The 25,532-nt window shown below is 45.4% G+C and overlaps 1 protein-coding gene across 1 annotated transcript; it reads right to left on the bottom strand.

Moving 5' to 3' along the window:
* Positions 1-862: 862 nt before the first annotated feature.
* Positions 863-17,498, bottom strand: LOC146178047 (neprilysin-1-like). Its single transcript, XM_084581935.1, has 4 exons — positions 16,593-17,498; positions 10,012-10,526; positions 4,157-4,439; positions 863-1,306 (listed from the first exon to the last, which is right to left on the bottom strand). Exons 1-4 carry the CDS (start codon positions 17,463-17,465, stop codon positions 1,007-1,009), a joined length of 1,971 nt encoding a protein of 656 aa, XP_084438061.1. The 5' UTR covers positions 17,466-17,498; the 3' UTR covers positions 863-1,006.
* Positions 17,499-25,532: the final 8,034 nt, after the last annotated feature.

Here is a 25,532-nt window from a genome sequence, read left to right as displayed (position 1 = left end):
GGCCTCGTGTACGCGAGGAACCACGATGTGATCTTCCTTCGTTGACGACCTTTAAAAGCAATGTTGGTTCACGTGGAAGTATAAGGGCTGGGTGCTTCCAGCAAGCCTCCTTCTCGGGCAGCAGACTCGCGCAGACGGCGGCGGTCGGTGGCCCTGTCATTTCTTCATTATGAGTGCGGGAGGAGCCTCTCTGTTGAAAACAGCCAACAGATTAGGCCGTTTTAAATGCCTACATTAGCGAAATAAATATGGATTTATCCAGTCAGGGGCCGACCAAAAAATATGTGCGAAGAGATGCGATCGCTTTCCTAATTACAGACGCTACTCTTCCTAAAACAGCTAATAGCTTCGGCAGTTTCGTCGTACTGCAGCTGGACGTAAGCGCAGCGTATTTAAGAGCGTTGTACGTCGTTTTACAAACTTGTATTCAGCATTTCTCATCTTCCTCATGTCGTACCCAGAGTACGATACAAAATTGAACAGCTAAAATGATGACACGCAATCGCTGAATACGTCTACGATAGCGTGCTGCTCCTCATGACCGCCAGTGCCTAGAATGTGTTGAATGACGCCTGGGCTCCTAACCAGTTACGGGTGTATTATGAGACTAATAGGTCTGTGTTAGACACCACTCTGATTTGAACTCATCAAGCCCGGTCTCGTGCAACAAATCTGGACCAGAAGCCTCTGGTCCATAAACCACAGGCTCACAGAGTGTTGCACAGACACCTCGACTTCTAAATGTCTGAGCAACCTACTTATGTTTTCATGTAAACGTGTTTGGGCGCTCGAATATCATCACTGCTGTCAGACTTGGACTCAAATGATCTTGTTGGCCCTAGACAGCGGGCCGTCCTGAGGCAGTACTTGAAGTATCGGCGTCTTCGTGTTATTAGGCGACGCGTTTCAGCGTTTGTGTTCCTCTGTCGCAGGTGGATGTCGCTTGGGTTAATAAAACATACGAAGAAACAATTGTAAGCGCGATCTATTTCGCTAATCGTACATTCTACCAGAAAGAACAGCGCGATGAGGGACTCATGGCCGCACCGTTGGGACACCTGAAGGCTTCGGCAAAGGCCTTCATGTTTTTGAGCGGCACATTACACCGTTGCACAAATGGCGAGTACTGCTTGGCCTGAATGACGCCTGATGTGGCGCACCACTTGGTGCACGAGGCGATGAAGAAGAGCTGCTTGGCGTCGTACTTGAGCTCTGCCAACTGTCGGCGGTCGCCATGGCTCACGAAGGCCTCGTGGGCGGACACAATACCGCTGAAGTCTGCCATGTTCTCGGAGTCGGCCTCGCCCTACGAAAGGATGGCAGAGGTTGCACACAGTCTCGTGACGAGCCAAGTGCAGTCTGAAATTCAAGCCTAAAGTGAATAGGGCCCATGTTTAAATGCGCTTCAAACCTTATCAGGAAGATAACGGACTTATCGTATTCACTAGCATTAATACTATTTTTAGCATTTCACTGTTGCCCATTCGAGCCAGGGGACGCAGTAGAAAGGAAGTGGTTCAGACATAAGCGATAGCTGCCAGTAGATAAGGTAAGATTTCCAGGTGCCGCTTTGGATCGTCCTTCAGTGGAAGCGCGCTGGACATCATTCTCTAACGTTAGCCTACTGTAGCGATTTTCACTGAAGGAATTCTTTTTGTCACGACAGCGTGTTTCGTTTAATGTCGTCACATATGGTTTTGTGGCTATGTGGGCATTAACGTCCCAAAGCCACTCAGGCTATGACAGACGCCGTAGTAGAAGACTCAGGAAATTTCGACCACCTGGGGTTCTTTAACGTGCACTGACATCGCATAAAACATGGCCGCCTTGCTTTTCGCCTCCATCGAAAAGAGGCCGCCGAGGCCGGCACTCGATTGTCGTCATATATATTATACTCTCAAGATATTGCTAGTTTCAAGAGTTATGTGTCTAAAAGGAAAAACCGGTTTATTAATTAGAACGTGAAGTAATTTTTATTTTCAAAACGTGCATCTCTTTTTCCCCGGATGCGAAAGCCGATGATTTCCGAAAGCGTTCCAGTGCTATGGCTGCCGGTGCTTCCCGGTTAAGAAATGGCAATCCGTATGTGAACCACAATGTTGACCATATTGAATTATTAGTCATGTAGGTAATTCACAGGCAGATGCGGAAGTCGACGAAATTTCAGAAGCAGGTTATCACATTTGTAATTGGAAAGGTAAATCTGACTTAATATAAATCGAAAATCAATTTAAACGAAAGAAGCTGAGGAGTTTGAAGCAAAACCGAGTGTGAGAGAGGTAGAATAAAGGCATTCCACGTTACTAACACAACTGAAAAATGCAGCACTACTGCTTCATTTTACTTCCGAACAATTAGTTTACATTCTAGAAAGGATGCGTGCGAATTTTCTAAGCGTCATGTCTGCGTTTGCGCAGAATTTTATTACCGTTTTTCGGTCGTTCCTGCCTCTATTCAGGCTTTTAAACGTGCCTTCCTACCCGCCTTCTTTTTTACCCTTTTTACGGGCCTATATTTGGATTGTCAGTTTTTTGCGATTTTGTTTCTTGACACTGCTTCTTATGGTGGGTCGACCTTTTTTTTAAATTCGGTGGAGACATTTGTGTCAGCGGGATTCGAACCATGGTGTTCTTGTACGCCGGTTTTAGTTTTACGTCACCGCTGCCCTAAGATGTCTTTTAAAATTTAGAGTACTGACACACGTTTTTACGCATTTATTCTCGTACAACAAATATGTATGCAGACCACAATATTATATACATATCACAACCTGTATTCGTCAACGAGCGCGAAACAGCTCAAAATCGAATGTTCCCTTTCAATGCTTTCTTTATGAACAGCCGAATTTTGGATAAGGCGCCAAAGTTTTGTGCATGTGGTGGATAATAGCCTTCAATATAATCCTTTCTTCGACCACTTCGTTGATTCCGACAATAAAACTAGCCCGTCTCATTAAAAGGAATAGCACTCAGTGAAGCAACTCCTAATATGTGGTAGCTTTGTTCATGGCTGACGTGTTTAAAACAAAACTTCGACATCACGGTCATCACATGGCGGTTGAAATCAACATCGATATGGGTGAAAAAAATTCATTTGCAAATATATTTAGAGGTCGTATGCGACTACAACGTACTACCTCCCGTACCGTATCATGTTTGGTACCATTAAGAAAATGAAAACATTGAACAAAACTGCAATATTTGTGCTGCTCTGAAGGATTCACGGTGGTAACATGACATCGTATAATATGTATGTGAGAGTGCAGTCGAGTCACTTTTGTGTAGAGCGCTCGGGCAGTGCTCATCCCGCAATAAAAAACTGAAATTAAAAATCAGTCGACGATTTGCGGACAAAGTTCACATGCTCATCTTCACAGGCCTGTGTGGATCTACTTCCGTATAAGCATTGCTTATAAAAAGTAGAAACTGCGACGAGGTATTCATTTTTATGCAGGGAAGTGCGCCGATCGAGCGCTCTACTCAAGGGTGACGTCGACTGTACATCCCTATCTATACCACGTACCCTAGGATATCTGCGGGTCGGAGCGGTATCGGTGCGAACTTATTTTGGATGCACTGTTCCCGCAGCTTTCGCCATTAAGCCTCACTCGCACGTTGTTACTGACGTTGCCTTCGGGAAATGGTTTGACCTTTCTCTGGGAACAATGGTCTTTTTATTACTCACCTCGCCATTCGAGAAAACATTCTTAGGGTACAGTTTTTCAGTTTCTGGAAAATTTGTAAATTGATACGTTTCTTGTAATTAAAAAATTAACTTAAGGCAATGTCATAAATATTTAATTTAAACGAATCGTATTAGCTAAGCACCTATGAATTCGTGTATTTTGTGGGAATAGTACACTCCATTTAAGTTTCTCGATGGAAGATTTTGTGACCGCAGATGCATACCCTCTAATAAGGCAATGGTAACAAACATTTCTCAGTGTTATTGCTCTTTGAATATTTTATAAGTCAGACACAAATACTGGGTTTCGTTCACAGATTAACGAAGCCTGGCTGACAGCAATGTGTATGAGACCTGCACTCTGTTTCCTTGCTTGTCCCCTATGCCCTACAGAGTCAAAATTATCCGAAACATGCGTTGTATTTCCCTAAGACACTTTGTCTAATATTCATGCATAGCTAGCCGTACTCACGTCATTCGCTCCGTGTGACCGACGGAGACATAACACTCGCTCTGCGTGTTGTTCCCAGGAGCGGTTTGACCACCAACGTTCCCAACGGCCCTGCGCGTCAACGAGGCTGCCTTGCAGGTCGAAGGCGTGCGTAATTTCGTGGCCGATGATTTCACCCAGGGAGGCATAGTTGATTGCCTTGGGCAGTGCGGGCGAGAATAGGGGTGGCCGCAATGTTGACGCCGGGAGAACCATCTTGTTGCGGTACGGGATGTACGCCGCATTGGTCCGCGTCACCGAAAAGCTGCGGCGCACGAGCAAAATGAGGCTCTGTCGAATCATGTGGTTTGAGCGCTATTTCTTGAGAGATTGCATCAACGTCACGTGGCTTCCGATCGATGCTACAAAGGATCTGGCTTGTGCAACTGGCATTATAAGAGTTTCCTTGAATTAATGACGCCTGGAAAGGCCGCCATTAGAAACTGACTGGAAACATTTAACGCTAGAACCCTAGATAGTGAAGCTAGTTTAGCAGCGCTGTTGGAGGAACTAGAGGGTATGAAAGGAGATGTCATAGGGCTTAGTGAGGTTAGGGGGCCGAATAAGGCATATACTTTACTGAAGGACAGGCATCTACTGTTTTATTGAGGTTTACCGGAGAGACGAGAACTAGGAATAGGTTTTCTTGTCAATAAGTATATTGTCACGTAGTGGTGACGAGGTCGACGGCACAAATGAAGGGGTCGATGATTGCACTCAAGAAACCTGTATTTGGGCTCACTTGCATCCGCAAAAGAACTAAGCAACTCGGCGGCGGTGACAGCAACAAACGCGCTCGTCGATCGTCGAACAAAGAATGCCCGTCACACTCGTCAACCTCAATTTAAAGGCTGAATAGAACAATCTAGATAACCTCGCAAACAGCTACCAGCACGGGCTGGAACATTGTGGAAAGACACACGAGTGGCCGGAATCTTCGAGATAGATCTCGGTGCATCTTGCGCTACAACAAAACTGATAAAGGTGTGACTCGCGACATCGAGCATTAACAAACAAAGATTACGGAACTGATATGCGGTCCAGAATCAGAGTGATCAGCCTGTATGCCGGCGGCTGTTAAAAAACAACAAATACTCTTTTGAAGGTTTCGTGGCAATGTAGCTGCTAAGGTAGATGAACTCTATAGCATTAACGCTAGGGTAGCCGGCATCGTAATAAAGCTTAATAAGCGGTATAAACTGAAGGTTGTGTAGGCGTACACACCCACATGTAGTTATGATAACCAGACAGTTGAAAGCTTATACGAATGTGGAATCCGCAATGCGGAAAGGAAAGACGCAGTATACTGTAGTAATGGGCAACTTCAATGCCAAGGGTGCGTCGACCTCTGTCAAGCCTTTTTCTGGCTTTTTGTCGGCGCACCTAACATCTTCACGGTGTTGAATAAATTGAATTGAATTGAAAAGGTACGAAAAGAGCAGGCAGGAGACCAAGCATGGGTGAATGTTGCATTGGTTGTGGAATAGTAGGGGGGAGTTAGACTATCTGAGTCTGCAGAGTGCAATAAATTAGTAGTCATCAATACCTTCTTCAGCAAATGGAAGAACCAGATGTGGACATGGGAAAGTATTAATAGAGAGACTAAAAATAAAATTGACTTCATACTGTGTTCTAACCCCGCCATTATGCAGAATGTAGAGGTAACCGGGAAAGTGCAATGCAGTAACCACAGGATGGTAAGGTCTCGAATTAGTCTAAATCTGGAGATGGAACAAAATGGATTGTAATAAAGAAGTCCATCAACAAATTAGCAGTGAGAGGGAGGGCAGAAGAGTTCAGGATCTCGCTGCAGCATTGATATCCAGCTCTAACCGAGGATGACAATAGCCTAGAAGCAATGAACAATAATTTCAGAGATATTATTACTGAGTGCGCTGCAGATGTAGACGGTAGGATAGTTAAAGAGGATAACGGTAAGCTGTCTAAGGAGACGAAATATTTGATTAAAAAACACCACGGCATTAAAGCTCCCAATCCAAAAGACGAGATTAATTTGGCAGATATATCGAAGCCAATCAATAAGCGCAAAGTAGCCGGTATGGAAGTATAACACGGAGAAAATTAAGCATGCTGTAAAAAACAGTAGAAGACTTAAAGCGATGAAAACAAATTGGGCACAGGCAAAAATCAGATGTATGCGCTAAGGAACGGCGGGAAACGTCATCACGAATATGGACGAAATAGTCAAAGTAGCCATGGTGTTCTCTACTGATATCTGCAGTATCGAAATTAGTGAGAACAATAATGGGTTTTGCAGTAGGGATAAGCAGTCAGACGTCCCGCCAGTGAAGAAGGACAAAGTTAAGGAAACGTTAAACTATGAAAAGGAGGAAACCAGCTGGAGAGGATCAGGTAACTGTAGATTGGTTGAAGGATGGGGGTGGGGGAAGGGAGGATATTGTGCTGGGAAAACTGGCTTCCCTATATACGCAGTGGCTGATATTATCGACTGTAACGGAACCATGAAAGAATGCAAAAATTATCTTAATTCATAAGAACGGGGAAACAACATTTTTGGTCCATGGCCCCTTTTCCAAGTATTTCATCCCAGAAAGGCCGAGCACCAGGACGGGGGAAATCTTGTACCGATTGAAAACCGGTGGGTACCCGGCGGCACCGGAGATCGAACCCGGTACCTCCCAGATGAGAGGGGGATACTCTACGACAAGGCCACCGCTTCGCGTCTGAAAAATGTGATACCAATCAGCTTACTGTCTGTTTCGTGTAAGATATTTATTAAGGTAAACACTGCAATAAAGCAAAACACCAAGCAGGTTTTCGGAAAGGGTACTCTACTAACGATCATATCCATCCCATCAACCAGGTGATATAAAAATTCCCGGAATATAACCAGCCCTTATACATAGCATTCAGGTGCTGAGAAACAGCATTTGACTCAGTACAAACCACGGCGGTCATGCAGGCATTCCGAAATCATGGTGGAGACGAGCCATACGTGAAAGTACTGGATTATAAATATAGTGACTATAAAGCGACCATAGTTCTGCATAAAGAATATAACGGAATTCCTATAAATAAGGTGTTAGGCAATAAGACACGATCTCCTCAATACTATTCACACCTTGCTTAGAGGAAGTATTCAGAGACTTGGAATGGGAGCAGTTAGGGATAAGGGTAGATGGAGAATACCTCAGTAATCTGCGATTTGCTGATGACATTTCCTTGCTAAGTCCCTCGGGGGATGAAGTGCAAATAATGATTGATGACTTAGACAGGAAAAGTAGAAATGGAGGTTTGAAAAGAATATTCAAAAGACTAAAGTATTATTCAACAGCCACAGGAAGGAACAGCAGTTTACGTTAGGTAGCGCAGCAGTGGAACTAGTAGGTGAATACGTCTACTTAGACAAGTAGTAACCGCAGATCCAGACCATGAAAGGGAAATAACAAGAAAAATAAGGTTGGGATGGAGCGTATCTGGCAAGCACTCGCAGATTATGACTAGCAGCTTACCGGTATCGATCAAGAGGAAAGTATACAACTGTTGCATATTGTCACGACTCAAGCCACAGGGAGCCGTGAAGGTACACGTAGACGAGGCCTGAGAATAATGTAGGCTTCTAGCTCCAATAATAGAGTCCAGCACCAGCGCGCCTCTCGAGCCGACAACCGCTTCGTCGTCGTCGGCACCAAGCACGGCGGCCGCGTGGCGCTGGGCACGTGGCAATATTACCAGTACTCACGTATGGGGCTGAAACGTGGAGGCTAACCAAGAGAGTTCTAGGTAAGTGCAGCACAACGGAGAGGGCTATGGAACGAAAAATTGTAGGGGTAACTTTAAGACTTAGGGAACGTGCAGAGTGGGTCAGAGAAATAACTCAAGTTACCGACATTCTAGTGGAAATCATCAAGAAGAAATGGGCATGGGCAGGACATGTAGTGCGAAAAGAGGATAATCGATGGTCGCTTGGGGTAACGTAATGTGTTCCTAGGGAAGGAAAGCGTAGCAGTGGGCGGCAGAAAGTTAGGTGGGAGATGAGGTTAAGACGTCCGCAGGATTTGCAGCTAGCACAGGACCGAGTTAATTGGAGTAATATGGGAGAGGCCTTCGCCCTGCAGTGGGTATAGTCAGGCTGATGATTAATAATATTTACGGGTCGCAAATGTGCTACCCTTTTTTTTTGTATCTACTAACATACACTTAGAAAGTGCTCCCGGGTGGTACAGTGGTTACGGCGCTCGTCTAGTGTTCCCAGGGATGCAGGATCGAATCCCAGCCTCGGCGGCCGCTTTTTGCACTAGGCCAAAAGCAAGGCGCCTGTGCGTTGTGAGATATCAGTGCTCGTTAAAGAATCACAGGTTGTCGAAATTTCTGGAGTCCTTCACTACGGCGTCACAAAGTCTGGGTCGCTTTGGGACGTAAACCACACAAAACAAACCGCACACTTAGCTCATGTTGACTAGTAGTATGACGGGGTCACTTGCTGCTTAGGCAGTGCGTGTTTACGTTACGGCGATCGATACATAATGTCGCGGTAAATACTTGTCTACAGTTTTCACAATAGTGAGAACTTTCTCATGAGGTAAGCTCAAAAAAATTGAAAACAATTTTGAGCTAGTCCGGACATCCCTGCAAGAATTGCAGAGATTTCAAAGAGTTTGGAGGACATTTTAGCACCGTTATTAGGCTATGGCACGAAACCAGCTCTCAGTTCTGTGAGCGGTCACACTTGCTAACGTAGACGTGGGCACTACGTTTTTCTCAATCTTTATTATTACTAGACCGTTCATGCGACATACATATACAAATGCAACGGCCTCGCACCTGTGTGCGACTATTGATCGTTCGGTGTTTTCACTGCGCGAACGTTGTGTTGTTTCGTGTGACTGAGATATTTTATTTTTCTGCACACTGCCGATCCCATCTAGCGACTGCCACCGGCCTACCGCGTATCCAGAGCAGCTTTTTCCGCTTAGCCACGTCGCCAGCCTCCAAAGATCATGTGGCACGTGACGTCAACACTGCGACGCCAGCCAGTGACCTCAGGTCGAAAAGGTGCATCCAGGGATTTTCCGTTCATATGGACGAATGCGTAGACACAGACGGTGCTAGTTTTACTACGCGCTGCGCTAGTGTTACGCTAACGCTTTCAGGGGCACCGAAGGCGCGAACATAAGCAATATCTGACTTTTATGGCTGCTAGTATTATAAGCTCCGCTAACAATAGCAGCTAATTTCACTCATCGCCATCTCTAAGGTCAGCAGAGGTGTAATTCCGATCTCTCAACAGTTGGATCCTATAAGCAGCGTCCCCTTGCGACAAATGAAAGCACGCTATTAAAGCACGCCATTTCCGTCGCTTCTGTGCAGCAATAGATTAATACTTCTAATCTCAGCATTCAAAACATCTGTTCGAATCCCCTGAGTGCAATTTTCCAAATCTTTTTTTTTTGCAATTCACAACCTTCAAATGAGTTACTAACATCTATTCCAGTGTATGTTAACTTTTAGGTTGCATTATGTGATTATTTTGATTCTAAATAGCCGAAAAGCCAGCCGTTAACAAAGTCAAAAGGTACCGGTACGGCAAAGGTTACATTACGCGATTGCATTTACCGTAAAAACTTTCCCTTCTACAGTGAATTTGTGCTACCTTTATGATGCGTTTAGAGACACGGCTCAGCAATAATCGCCGTTTAACTCGCTGATAGACAAGCAGCGATGAGAAAGAAGTTGCGGGACACTACCTTTAAAGGAACGAATTACGCCGCATGGAGCGATGTCCATGCTAACTACATTTTTTCGTTGCGTTAGTAAAGTGACGCTATCACAGTCAGGATACAACATGTACTCACTAGAAGCTCGAGTGATTGGTGATCTGCCAGGCAATTGTCTTGCTCATGGCGTCTAGCCATGGCTCCAGAAAATTATTGTCGACGTCCGGATAAGATTGGTACACTTGGCTGAGTTCTTTCTCTGATCTAAAATAAGTTGGATATCCAACGTGAAGGTCCATGACACGGACCTTGTTTATCGCTGTCGTCTTAGTAGAGCTGTCCAACCAAGTTGAGTTTTCGATCTCTTCCATTATGGACTCCCGAATGTCGTTCGTCATCTCTCGGGCGGCCCTAAGCGTGCTTTGCGGCACCGCTTTGGACAAATACAACGAGAGGAGAGGAACCTGCATGGCTTGAAGGACTGCCGAGATGCACTTTGATATTATGTGCTCTTTTCGGTAGAAAGAGGCGGCAATCTTGCGAGACGAGAATGGCATCAAGGTTCGGACCAACTCCCATGCTATCAGAAGGCTAAGCTCTTCCCCTAAGTTGGCGTGAAGCTGGTCGAAAGAAGACAGGGCACCGAGGTTTACCTGCGGGATGAGAGAATTCCAAGTCAGCATCGAAAACTGCCATTTGCACTGTTTGTCATGCAAATGTCTGTACATTCTTCTACTTATTGTGTAATTGTAATAAAAGTTCGAATAATTAGGAGAACACCTGACTTCGCTATGGTCCGTGCACCATGATCCGTACCAAAGACCGTTCTTCGCCAATACGTTATAAAGCAAAAGCCTTTCTATGCTCTTGGTACATCGGCTGGTCGTGGCCGCCGGACATGTCGGCAGATGTGACCACCGCAAGTGTCATCAGGAAATGTTCGCTGCATGAAGAGATATTAGAGATGGAAAACTGATTGATATTGACAGTAATTAACGGAGGCCATATTAGAGATTAGTAGAGGTTTTAATGACTTAAAAATGGCCGACGATTGCGTTACTTCCTAATGCAAAATTTGAGCGCAGCTCATCAGCTGGTTCACCTTTTCGATAGATTGAGGCAAAGATTTCGAGCAAGAAAACTATGTACAATTACAGACAACTTTTTTTTTTAATTTTTCACACGTATTCCTTCAAGAAACACTCCACTAAGAATTCTTGAAAATTAAGTTATCAGGAGTATACGAGAGGCAGCACGTGGGCCCATAGGAACGTTGCGCGACGAACAGATAGCAGCGACTGACTGATGCCGATGACGCCACTAGTGAGAGAAGAGAACGTGACTGCGCTTCGGCTTGGGATGCGTGCGCCATGATCCGTTGATAGCGAACCAACGTTTCGGCAGCCGGAGAGCACCCTCGCTGCCACGCAGAAAGAGGGGGGGGGGGGTGCGCACAACGCACCGATAGCACGCGCGGTCGCCGCCACGGAGGAAGCGGGAGGGGGTGGGGAAAGGAGCGCACGCTGCCCCAGCTGCGGAGCTGGTTACAGGAACAACGCCGCCGACGCCAACGACGACGCCAAAAGCAGTAACGGCCGCCAAAGCGCTGCGCTCAAAAATTCCGACATCACTGCAGAATCTCCACTGAAAAAATCCTCTTGCCTGAGCGTTGGTGCGTTGTCCGAGAAATATGTCACCAGGATTCCGCGATTGACATTTACTGCGCATTTCCTTTCCTGTGAATCGTTTTTATAACGCCGATGAACTTTCGATGCGTTCATCGTAACGCTGGCGCTTGTGTCCGACAGGGGGCTAGCGATGTATGGTGTACACTCAGCCTTTCACATATAAACACTGAAAATTCTGCAGTGCTATCGGAAGTTTTCAGACTGCAGTTGGTTGATTACTTCTCTTTTCACACTTTGTAATCATTCTCGCATATTAGTGCACGCAAATCACGCTCTCGTTCAGGTTCAAACATTTGAATTTTCAGCCCCCTGAAGTCAGGCATAAGTAACCGGAGACCGAGCACACGTCACCCCCTTTGGTCATCGATATTACCACTCCCTGCTATTTCGACGTCTGGTAGACTTATTTGGCTCTATGGACATAACTAATTAACCCACATCAACCATTATGTCACTTGAATACCTTTCTTTGACGCTTTATCATATAGTACCATTCTTTTCCCGGTACACCAACTGGTCCCTCTTTTAGGCTCCGAGAAAATCATGCCCATGCTAAACCCGCCTGAGTAGCCATAAAATGCTTACGCTTTATTAATGAATAATAATGACTTATAAAACGAATATATGTAATAAAGACTTGTAGCAACAATTTATTACAAAAGACTAAAAATGCTTATTAATAAACAATAATGATTAAAATGACCACTAACTACTTGTAATGACCACCAATGACTACATTTGATCAGTATGTGTAATGACGACTTGTAGTGCCTGTTGATTATAAATTACACAAAAGTCCTTGTAATGAGTGCTATTGACTAAAATAGCTACACGTTACTTGTAATGACTAAAAATTACCAATCAATATATCTAACGGCATTCTGCATACATTATGTCAGAAGATTTGGTCAACCCTGCAGTGGCCACAGGATTGGAGGAGGTCAGTTTACATCCCCATTCCAAAGAAAGGCAGTGCCAAAGATTGTTCCAACTACCGCACGATCGCGCTTATTTCTCATGCTAGCAAGGTGATGTTGAAAATCCTCCAAGGTAGGCTGCAGCAGTATGTGGTCGGGAGCTTCTGGACGTGCAAGCTGGGTTTCGCAAGGGCAGAGGAACTAGAGACCAAATTGCTAACCTTCGCTGGATCATGGAAAAAGCAAGAGAGTTCCAGAAACCCATATACTTCTGCTTTATTGATTATGCGAAAGCGTTTGACTGCGTAGATCACAGCAGATTGTGGCAAGCTCTCCAAGAGATGGGAGTTCCAATTCACCTCATCTGTCTCCTCAGGAACCTGTATCAAGGGCAAGAGGCCACAGTCAGAACTGGGCATGGTCTTACTGATTGGTTTCCAATCGAGAAAGGAGTGATGCAAGGCTGCATACTGTCGCCCTGCCTATTTAACCTATATGCAGAGTGCATCATGAGGAAGGCCGGTCTGGACGAGTCGTCAGCTGGAGGGAAGATTGCTGGAAAACGTATCAACAACCTTAGATATGCGAATGATACCACTTTAATGGCAGAAAGTGAAGTAGAACTCAAGAGACTTCTGATGCGCGTACAAGAAGAGAGTGAGAAGTTTGGGCTTAAACTGAACATTAAAAAGACAAAGATCATGGCGTCTTGCCCTATCAAGTCCTGGAGCATCAATGGACAAGAAGTGGAAGCCGTGACAGATTTTCTGTTCTTGGGCTCCAAGATTACCTCGGAAGGAGACTGCAGCTATGAAATTAGGAGTCGCCTGCTTCTGGGAAAGAGAGCAATGGTTAGCCTTGACCGCCTAGTAAAGAGCAGAGACATTAGTCTGCCAACCAAGATCCGTATAACTCGTGCTATGGTCTTTCCAGTTGTGATGTATGGATGCGAGAGTTGGACTGTGAAAAAGGCTGACCGCCGAAGAATTGACGCGTTTTAATTGTGGTGCTGGCGAAGACTCTTGAGAGTTCCTTGGACTGGCAGAAGATGAAATCAGTCGATATTGTCGACCATAAACCCTGACTGCTCATTGGAGGGTCAAATTCTAAAGTTCAAGCTCAGCTACTTTGGTCATCTGATGAGAAGAGAGGAGTCGCTGGAGAAAGATTTGATGTTGGGAAAGGTTGAGGGTCGCCGGAGAAGGGGTAGGCAGCGAACGCGATGGTTAGATGGCATTCTCGAGGCACTGCAGATGAAGTTATGTGATGTTAGGAAGATAGTGAGAGACCGGAAAGCGTGGCGTGACATTGTCCATAGGGTCACGAAGAGTCGGACACGACTGAACAAGTGAACTGAAGATCTCTAACGACGACTCATGCCGACTACAATTATTTAGAAATCACTAAAACAGTTAATAGATACTAGTAATGACTAAAATGAGAAGCCAACAGAAAGAAGGCGCGAGGAATACGTAGAGTAGCGAGAAGACAAACAGGCCAATCATAAAGGAGGAAGAGTAGGCTTTTACCGTTCACGTTTTAAGAGATATCTTAACAGACCCTTTACTTTTTTGTGCATTCTTGTCGTGCAGAGGACTTTGGTTCGAATCAAAATAGAGACAAATAAATTTTAAGAAATTGTGCATTTTCTTCGGAATGTCTTCCATTTGGGCTGTTTCTCCATTTCCATTTTGGGCTGCGGTGTCGGATTTTTGGCAGACCGATCTCAACACAGAATAACGCACACACATGATAACCAAACAGAGTATTTTTTTTTCATTCGCAAGTTTCAACCAATATCTATAAGTTACGGTGATAAACGAATGCCTGGTGCTGTGCTGATGCAGAGAAAGCAGCGCCTAGTGTTGTAGATGTTATCTATAGTGCTGATCGAGATGTTCGGCTTAGCGTAGAAAAGAGAGTCACTGGCACTTGAAGCATGTGATCTTATCGGGAATGTAAATCATGGTACGAAGGAACATGTCTGTGTAAGCTGCAAGCTTAATAAAATTTTGATATGCGTACTTTTCAAAGAGGTTAGTGCGCTTGAATTCAAGCTTTGTGTGGGCACAGTTAATGCGTTCCATGTAGTTGCCTAGTTTTGAGTAAGACCCAGGCTAACTTCACTCATAAAACGGAAGCCGTTTAAATAGACTCTTCACGATGCTCATTCAGAGCTGCTTGGAGCTATAGGCAGTTATAAATGTGATTGCACGCCTTCGCTATTTCACTCTGTCTTTTTTTTTCGGTAGTTTGGCACTCCTCGTGCATAATGTGTATAAGACGGTATTAGAATTATTAACCATCAGAAAACAAGGCACTGCCTCGTGTTCCTTGTAGGAAGAAAATTATGTCCACTAGGAGATTGTCATAATTTAGCACGAACAAGGGGAGGACGAGGGAGCAAGACGCAAATACGTTCATTATCAATAGATACTTGTACTTAGGCGGCCACTTCAATGGCAGTGGACACAGTGAAACCGCACATCGCGCATAGGAAATGAAAACTCACTGCGTGGCGCAGTTGAGGCAGTAAAAGAAGGCAGCGAAGTGAAAATATGATCGTTCCATGAAATTACTTATGGTAGCACATGAGTGCACGCAGCTTTGCCAAATTCCAAATCTCAGAAAGAAGCTTTCAGCGGATAAGCTTCATCGACATGAGATCCAAAATGCTTAAACCAACGAAATATGATACCAGATTTATTAAGCGATGCCTCAGCCATTAGCATTGTCAGATTGATTGCTAGCTGCATGTTGTTGACGCTCCGCGTTTCTCTGCCCCAATCTCCTTCCTTTGCATCTGAAAGCTTTATATGATGTTTTGAATGCTAGAGCATTAGTACACTTCACCTGGCCTCTCGCATCCCAGCCAAATCATGTCTACAGATCGAATACTTGAACCACGTGGTTGATGTCCCCCGTAACGTCGTCATTGAAACCACGCAGCCTCAAAAACTTAGGAACCTGCCTCATAAGAACTTGCAGGTAATTTTACTTTAGCTCACGGACGTCGCTAGACGCGTGACAGGTTGGCGTTTGGTATTGCATCAAAGAGCAATTGGAATGGTCGAGAATAAACCAGCTGCTAACGGAGGCAGTGACGTGCCCAACCGACAAGCGGGACTCTTGCGCTTGCGTTTATTGTGTCGCCGAACGTCTATGGCAATTCTATTGAGCTGAAAATTGACAATACAACTATCGACCAGCAAAATGAGATATCATGTGATATAGGTGACCTAGAAACAATTTATTTTGTGCAGTATAATAATCAGAAACTCCTATTTCTGAATTCTGTTTCTGAAAGACAGGAATCAAAATTCCTGTTATTTTCTGACACAGACCATAACATTATCAAGTAGAGAGCTGCCGAAACGTAACGCAGTCGAGTATATGTTGTATGAATCTCATTGTATGCGATTTTCTTTTTGTTTACATGGCTCGCGATGCTGGGATAAAGATATTTTGAAGTCGTTTACCTACCCTTGAAATTTCATTGTCATGGATACGTAAATACTCGGAAGATCCAGACTCTGATACTTTCTTTAAGATGGATACTGGTAAGACAGGTCAAACAATTATCTGTATATTTTGAATTGTAGTGGCATTCGAAGTCAATTGAACAATACAGAGATTATATCTAACAATCTCCTTTGTCTCTAGGTTACCAATTCTTCATTGCAGTTTGTCCTCTGTGGCAATAAAGAAAACCTGTGATCAGTGAATCGCAGATGGTTAAAGCACTATCCTTTCACTATTGTCTCACATCTTTCCGAGCGCAGTATAACCTTGCAAATTAACCGGCCTACAGACGTCCTATCACCTTACATAACATCCTCACTACTTGAGATTTAATTTCATTGTGTATGAAGACAAGGGTCGCCATACAGGTGTGGCAAATACTTTAGTGGACCATCAATAAGGCATTTGTGCAGCCTGCGCCCGCAGTATCTGGACAATTTCTAATAATTGTAAAGACGTAAATAGCTTTTCGGCTAATATCGTACTAATCTGCGATAATATTGTAGGAATTGTTTAATAATGTACATGGCTAACAATGAAGTAATAGGATTAGCGCCAGCTTTTCCGGCATCCTTTTAGAAGTACACCTCACCTGAACTTCATCTTCTGCTTTGTACACACCCCCAGAGTGCTCTGAGATCAGGGACGCCCACCGACCGGTTGATATACTGGGCGTATAGTTCTGAAGAAGTTCCACAGTTGAAAAGACAGTAACCTGACTCATCTTTAGTGTTTCCGGGTTGAAGATGATGCTTGTGGCTGTATTTTCCATGTGGATTACATTGTACATCCAAAGAAAGGCCTGTATCGTTCTGGGGTCTAGTCCAAAGGCTAGCATATGAGCCAGGTAAAACTCCGTCGCTCGCGTGTACTTGCTTCGCTGCTTTAGCCAGATCAGGTGAGCAAGGCTCAGCGTCAGGACCAGCTGCCGTTTGCCATGAGACAGCTTGGCATCATCCAAGAACATGCCTAGAAGTGTCACGATATTGTACTTGAAGAAAAGCATGATGATCTTGTCCAGAGCTTTGGCGTTCGTGGAGGCGCTCAAGTCGAGGCCCAAGGACTGCACAAATGTCATCAGGCTCTGCGTTTCTTCAGCGGGACTATCGATGCAGTTCTTGTAGAGGGCACCCGCCTTCTGAGCAGGACTCTGGTTTTGTGATGGATATGACCAGCCGCTGTCCAATGATCGTACTAGAGTGCGGTACATCTCGTCATCCATCTGGATGAGTACCTGGCCTGAAGAGTGTTTGTAATTACCGCAGGCAAAGCTGTAAAAGTCGTCGCACGGGTTCACTTCTGGCTTCATGATGTCTTTGAGCATCTGGACCGCACTGCCGCACTGCAGATTTCGGCATATCGTTCCTCGCGTGTCCAGCGCTGTGGTGGAGCCAGTTTTTGGCTCCTTCTGCAGCATGAACCAGACGACACTGAGCGCAGCCATCAGGGCCAGAATCCCCGCCATGACGACTAAGCATGCCTCCGGGTGCTGACTTGGCTCGGAATCATCACCTCGCTCTTCTTCCCTGCTGGAATCCTCGGACATTCTCAGCAGCGCTGCGCAAACAACAGATGTCCACGTTTGTCAGCTACAGATATCAAGGTTTCAGTATGATTCTAATTGACCAAATAATTACAATGAGAGAAATAAAAGTATTTCATAATTTTTTGTCTATAGACAAATGACAAAAATAGAAACTGCTGCACCTTTGCATTCTTATGACAGCATTCTTAGGATCACCGAACAAAATAAGGTTTATTATTATACCCACAGCACAAATACTTCGATTGGACTACTGAGGTTGCAGACTCATCTATGTGATTTAAATACATGCCGCATGATCTCGGTAGCCATTACCCTAAGCACACTGCGTATGTGACCCGCACTCATCCAGTTTCTTAAGAGTTGTAATTTGGGTTTTATGTTGCTTGGAATAAGAATTGAGGACCAGCCTTTTCCTGCTGGTTTTCTCTGCGAGACAAAGGCACCATCAATTTCTGCAACTGCACAAACTCAGTGTTAATAATTACTTTCAAGGGATTAAGCAGCGACTTTATTCTAGGTATCCTCAACATCATAGAATGTCATCATCATCAGCCTGACAATACCCACTGCAGGGCGAAGGCCTCTCAGATATTCCTCCAATTAATTCGGCCCTGTCCTAGCTGCATCCACTTGACCCCTGCAAACTTCTTAGCCCCGTCCGCCCACCTAAATTTTTGTCGCACCCTGCTGCGCGTTCCTTCCCTTGGAACCCAATTTGTTACCCTAAGCGCGAATCGGTTATCGTGGAAGGCGTTAATCTGCGCGCTCATCTATACCTCCCTATGCACACTGCTGTAGCCGAATTTTTTGTCCACAGCATCGTCCTGCGTCATTGCGCTCCTACAGCTATCATTATCGACCGTGGAGCTGCATTTACCGCTCGCTTCACTCAGGCTGTACTGAACCTCACATACACCAGCCAAAGACGTACAATGGCCTTCCGCAAGAAGAGAAATGGCTTGGTGGAATGCCTCAACAGGACCTTGGTGGACATGCTTTCAATGTACGTCGATGCCAAACACAAACCATGGGACCAAATTCTTCCCTACGCAACATTCGCGCATTATACTGTGCAGCAAGAAAGGACGCGGCTCACTCCTTCGATTAGTCTTTGGTCGCCAGTTTACTACCCAGCTAGATGCTATGCTACCTGTGTACATCCCTGACTGTGAGACGGATGCTTTCAATGTATGTTGATGCCGAGCGCAAAACATGCGGCCAAATTCTTCCATACGCAACATTCGCGTATTGTACTGTGCAGCAAGAAAAGACGCGGCCCACTCCGTTCGAATTAGTCTGCGGTCGCCAGCTTACTACCCCGCTGGATGCTGTGCTACCTGTGTACACCCCTGACTGTGAGACGGAACTTTACGTCGACATCGCCACTCATGTTCAGCGTGCGGAAGAAGTGCGGCGACTAGTCAGACAACGTATTCATCGTCATCAGCATATCCATTCTGACCGCTACAACCTTGGACGCCGCTATGTTAACCAAAACCCAGGTGACTATGTGTGAGTCTGGACTACCGTTCGTCGCCGCGGGCTGTCCGAAAAATTACCCTGCGCCGCTATTTCGGCATTTACCTTGTTGTCCGCCGTCTCAGCGACGCGATGTACGAAGCTGCACTAGCCTCACCAGCGCGCTCATCGCACAACAGCAAGCTCAGCGACATTGTGCACGTGGTGCGAATGAAGCCACTATCACCGATCCCCCGACTGACCTTCAGACAGAACGCAGTCTATTCCGTGATGTCAGACTCGTGGTGTAAACTCTTTTACGCTATTTTTCTCCACCCTTCTCTCTGACGGTAACACCGCATCAGGACGATGCTCCACAGGAGAGGGCAGTGACTCGTGTTAGAGGTAGTAGAAGAGAGACAGCAATCGGAAGAAATAGAGGACGTTCAAGTGTAGGCCTTTTCCTGGTGCCCTCTTTCCCTGGTTCAGCTATCTCGGTTCCCTAGTTCAGCGGTTGCAGTAGTCCTTCTGTGTAACAACTGTTACAATATGAGCGTTTCGATGAGCTTTAGCTTCGGGGAAGGTTTTCGACACCTGCTGGCTGCTGCACAGCTGTTAGAAAGAATAATTGCAGCCAAGGTAGAAACTGAAATTCGCCTTCATAAAAAGTAAAGATTTACCACAATCTAGTAAGTGATGCAGTTCTTTAGCGTGTCCGCATATTTCAGGCCAATTAATATGGTGTTATAATAAGAAGGGCACGGAGCACATGCTTCATCGTTTTAGTTCACAGCTCTGACATCATTGCCTGTGTCGGTAAAATGCTTAGCCACTCTACCACACTTAATAATGATCAACGTGGATCTCAAGATTCTTCTCTGCTTTTCACAGCCCGCCATGATCATGCGGTCAGTCTGGCGAATGACGATGCTGCGCTTTCGGATGACCTCTCAGAGCTATCGCTTTGTACACTAATTGTCGAAGCTTATACGTCTGCATGGAATAGAGTGCATAAGGCTGGGCTCCTTATTCCAAGTGTCAAAGCCAATATTAGGCGCAAGGTCCCTTTCTGCTTTAGACAACATTTCATTATCATACCCAACATTGACGTCTCAGACAGTTTGGTGAACAGTGGCTTAAGGACGCTTAGCGACCCCTCGATGTTGTCAGAGCCGGCCACTAAAAGCAAAGCTTGTGGGGTGTCCCAAAATTTGTCAGATGGTCAGACACTTTTCCGACAGGACAACGCAAAACTATAAGACGAAAAGGTTAAGATGTCTATTGCAACTACGTTGTACGCGTTCGCAAAGGCAAAGCCAGCCAATATTTTGTGTTTCACAGAAAATTGTAAAGTAGCGCGCGCATTGCGCTCATGTTCTTTTTCACAACTATCTCTGCAGTACAGCTAGTCGTCACCGCTCGACTGAAAGCTGGTGAAGTCGTGGCATAGTTTTGTTAACTAAATTGGGTGACGCAGAAGCTCTCCTAATAAGCGTCTGATGCAAAAATGTTTTGTAGGATCCGCTTGCGGATCCTCAACCTCGTCCATGTAACTTGCTACTCGTATGTCACAAATCCTTCAGTCTTTTCCTGATCTACACAATGCATACTAATTAGCGTACAGTTGGTGTCTGGCAATTAAGTAAAAAGCCATAACACGCAGACATAAAGCCTCGCAGAAACCAAGCCGAAAGTCCATGCGTGGCGTAGGGAAAGCATCGCCAACTCGTGGTGAAAGCGTCCAGTATGACTGCACACTGGCGCCATATTCCCACCCCAAAGAGAAAGCCAGTGTTTTCAGGGCCTGGCAACTCGGTCGCATAACGCAGTCGCCAGGCATCACAAAATTCGACAAGCAGTGAGTGGAAGGCATGTCACATGTCAACTACCACGTCATTGATCCATTGCCTCCATTTCCAGCTCACTACGCAGAAGCAGGAGTTTTTAGAATGGGCCCTTTATAACCATCGCGTTAGAAAGGAAGAGTGCCAGTGGAGGGCAATCAATTTTATTTACACTGCACATGAAGCGTCCTTAAAATTGATATGGTGGCAGGCATTTGGAAGGTAGTCAAAGGGTATTCGAATACAAAGATCGATAGGAGAGTAACTATTTTGCCGCGAACGCCGGGCTTGGAATAAAAAGTAATTGGAAAGTCAAAAAAATTTATTCAAGGGCATTTCCGATCTGCCGACTTGGTGAGAGATATGGCTACTATTATGAACTGAGGCGACATGTTCCTTTAGAGGATCTTGTCCGATACTACACCATATGGGTTCGTTACTTCAGTTCGACGCTCGCGGTTGAATTCCTTGAGCAGTGGAATATATTTCTGCGACTTTGAAAGGGCCACAAAAATTGTTTCTTTTGTCCCTGCGAGGGAAATGGGAGAACGCGTCTGCATAACTGGAACAATGGGACGCCGTATTCCGCTATCTCCGGTAGATGAAACCTTTGGCGGATTGACAGAAACGACAAAAGCAGCACGCTGTGTAGGACCCACTTACCGTATCTGCAAAAGTCTCGACAGTATTATATAAATTCTGTCCGCTCAGGGAACTCCTCCTATGTCATACCTGCTCGCCGTGAATGCCAGGTTGGGGCTATCAGCAATCCTCACAGTGGCGAATAGCCCCGGATCGAACATGCGGCGTTAATGGGGCTATCGTGCTACATTAAAAAGTCGAATTTTTAAGTTCTCCAATTATCTTCAGTGCACTGCTCTCTTCCGACAGCCTATCACCTCCTGGCATCGATAAATAATCAGAGGAAGTCACATGGCAACGTGGAGTCATAACGGTGAGGTTTGATGCGGCAAAACCAAATGTATGACAAGTAGTGTTGCCTACCTATGCAGTGGATTCCCACACGATTTCCTGGTAAAGCAGACAGTGGCCGAAACGTTGAGTTTCAGAAGGCGTCTTCTTCTTTGTGCCTCGTAAGACATTACATGCACTCTTCTTCTACTTCTACTACCTTGGTAAATGTCACAGACCCACTAAAGGGGATTGACTAGGGTTCAGTTTGGACTGTCAAATGTAGTACAGATACTGAAATAGTGCAATAAATCAATTATCAACTAAACAAAAAACCTAAACTTTAAGATCACAGAATTGAAAGAAAGGAAGAAAAGTACGGAGCAAAAATATGGAACCATGTATATTTGGAATACAATTGTCAAGAGAATCTGTCCTTAGTTGTGAGGTAGTTATGCAAATAATGACACATTTGAGGCAGCGCAAATAATCTTGCACTCGCACCAAAGGTGCGTAGAAGCGGGATCGAGAAAGTAAAACCCAATAGGGATATTGAAATTTCTAAATATGCCCTTCTCTGATGTGAAAACCTCTGGGAAGCGAGAAGGAAATGCTCAATATTTTCAATCTCACCGGAAGCCTCACAAAGATTTGTTGGTCTTAACCTGTAATTGGCATGAAGCAACTTTCCATGAGTACATGAGATGTTGGTAGTGTGCTGTAGATAAGGAAGGAGCTATGTGTTGATAGCGCTGAAAATTGGACATTCCAAAATTGATAATATTAGTGATGGCACATAGAACAGGTGCATCAAGAGCTGATTTAGCCAAGACATCTGCTGCTTCATTCTCGAAAATACCGCAGTGACCTGGGGCCCTGTTTAATCGTATTTCTTTCATACATCCCGGTATAAAAAACTTTAGTGAGTGGCCCAAAAGACTCTCCCGTGCTGACTCAAATGACACCAAAACAGAAAGATAGTCTGATGGAAAAATTATTTTTACACATTGCAGGAAACTTTTAAAGGTACAAGCCCAGTTGCCATAAACTCTGCTAAAGGGATTGGTGTGTACGGGGACGCGCACAGATAACGTTCAGGAAAGGGACTTAAAAATTCCGATCGCTGCCTTCTGTGCGGTCAGAGACGCATCAGTGGTCATTACAGTGTGATTTGGGAACTTTCCATGGTGATCAGATTAGAAACTGGATATTACACTTGTAGGCAGAGGTGGGCAAATGCCCTCATTTTGGCCTTTCCTCCCTCGCCCTCAATATACAATCGGCAGCCCTCCCTCACCCTCACTTGACAAAAATTATTCGCCCTCCCTCGCCCTCATCCTCACTTAAAAAATATTGCTGGTCCTCACTCATCCTCACCCTCATCTCATTTGCCCTCCCTCACCCTCAACCTCATGCCCAGCAGTTTGAATATTTTAGTTATTTTTCATTATTTTCGATCTATGACAACGTTACAGCGAGTCAAAGTAGGCGCAAACTATTCTTATCTGCGTCTGTTTTCGGCAGTGTCAAGCCGTGTTGATCATTTAGCAATGCGAATTTTTCGAAGCTAACAATGCACTTAAATAAATGACGGGGCTGCGTTCATGCTGTAGCGTATCTCTGGCAAGAGCCATCTGGTACTTGTTCCGACAGTTGCTGAGATTAAGATATGCACTGCACATGGAAACCAGAGGCTGTGAAAAGTGCAAAGAACAATCCTTGCAGTGCCCTAAGCATGCCAATCAAATGCGAAACTTCGAGGAGGAAGGAAAATAACCACTGCCATAGTTTACCGGGCAAACCTGCCCATCGGTTCACACGCCATGTGTTTGAAGGAGATAGAGTGATCAAATACATTTACACAGCGCATGAGGAAGGAGGAGGTTCTAACTTCTAACCAGCCGCAGACGGAAGGCATGAGGCATATACGGCATATTAGACAACAGAACAATGTAATCTAATTCAAGTAACAGAAAAACGCTATCACACAGAAGCGTAAATTTCGAGGGAGTCAGGGGGTCATGACCCTTGATCGCTTCGCAGAGGGGGTTGGGATGGGGGGACATAGCATGCGAGCCCGGGGCAATGCGCGATAATTCCAGACATGTACATGTAGTGTCATTTGGGAAACGCCGCGTAAAAATGCGGTTGTTAGGACACGGCGCCGTATCGCATCCCGCTTTCGTCCAAGAACAAACCGAAAACGCAAAGTGAAACAAGTACCTCTGTTGCGCTTCTGATTTGCACGAACGCCGCCTCAGTATTGCGTAAAATCTTTTTTTTTTCAATTTCTATTAAAGCTATACGAGAATAGGACCAGACAGTGCCTAACTAGAACAGTACGATGTGCAAAGTGAACAGGCCAGAATTTCATGTATAAGGTTTGATTATGCTTCCTGAATAGTGTGCTTAAATCTAGGATCACTTATGAAAAAAGCAGTGCTTATAGAACGGGAACAGAAGAGCAACACATATGCGCCAACTAGCCGAAATCAGCACTCTGCATTAATTCGCCTAAGTTCACATCTCCATAGCTGATCTGCTTCATTCCGGACAAACCCGCATATGCAAAAGCCGGGAAACGGATTGTCTGCACTGTGAAGGCAAGAGCGGCAAAAAAAATGAAACTCACCCGGAACCTGCATGACGTCCTACACACCTTTCACTTGGACCGCGCATTTCCCAATAATATCCGAGGACACTGTCACAATGGAAACTTATTCGCACACATAGTACACAGACGTCCTTGAGCATATAGAATTTGCAACAGCGCACCAAAGTGTTGTTTCAACAAGCGTCAACAACTTGAGCGGTCCGATCGAAAGGACACAGCAACACAAACTGAAGGGCTTCCCCAGCCATTCCTGCAGTTCGCTGTTTCTTTTCTTTTTTTTTTTTTGGGGGGGGGGGGGGGGACTGAGCTGAAGGAAGACCCTTTCTTTGGACAGAGAGCGGGAAAGGACCGCGCGGTGGTGGACGCATGTGTATCCTTCCGAGAGCAATGCTGCCACGTCCATCCATGTCTCCACCCGGTGCCTCAGGGAGATCTGATAAGACCAGCCACAGCCGCCTTTTGAGCCCAGCCGTGGACCAGCGTGCGTGGTCTGCCCACCGCTCTGATATTTTTTTTTTATTTTTTTTTAACAGCTTTCCTAATGACAGCTGCCCTCGCTATGGCAGGAGGGGGGGGGGGGGGAGTCAAGCGCCTGTCGTCGGCGCATTGCCACAGGGTGCAAAGCTAGGCGCACACTGATTGTTTTGTGCGTTATCTGTCGCCCTCCCAAGAGGTCTTCAAACGAAGCGCCGCTAACCAAACCTCTCGGGCATGCAGGCTGAGGTGCACCCCGGCTAACAACGTTCCGGCTTACAGCCTTGTAGAATACTGTAGCCCGCCGAATGGAACATCTTCCCGCGGCCTAGTACGAGCAGTGGCGTTCGTTGCTTCGTTCACACTTCACACTGCTTCGAACCCATTCTCGAACTCGTTCACTGCTTCACACGAGAAGCAATCAACCGCTTGCACAACATGGGAAATCCGCGGAAGAGAGGAGGCCTTTTTCCTTCCACAGAAATGGCTAAGCACAATAAGGTGCACAAAAGTCAGTGCTGCCATAGTTTCAACCTGCCAGCTGGAGATCCTAGGACATACCACGACTACGCGGAATTGGGCTTACTTTTATCTCAGCTGTCTTGTTTATTAATATTGAGTCAGTCTTAGAGTGAATGTGGGGCGCTGAATATGAGAGGTAGTGTTGAGCGTTCGAGAGCAGGT

Source organism: Amblyomma maculatum, chromosome 10 (genome assembly GCF_055883805.1).
Source record: "Amblyomma maculatum isolate TAMU_Amacu chromosome 10, ASM5588380v1, whole genome shotgun sequence".
Lineage (NCBI taxonomy): Eukaryota > Metazoa > Arthropoda > Arachnida > Ixodida > Ixodidae > Amblyomma > Amblyomma maculatum.
The sequence above is the reverse complement of the archived record's forward strand: the minus strand, read 5'-3'. Positions and strand labels throughout refer to the sequence as shown.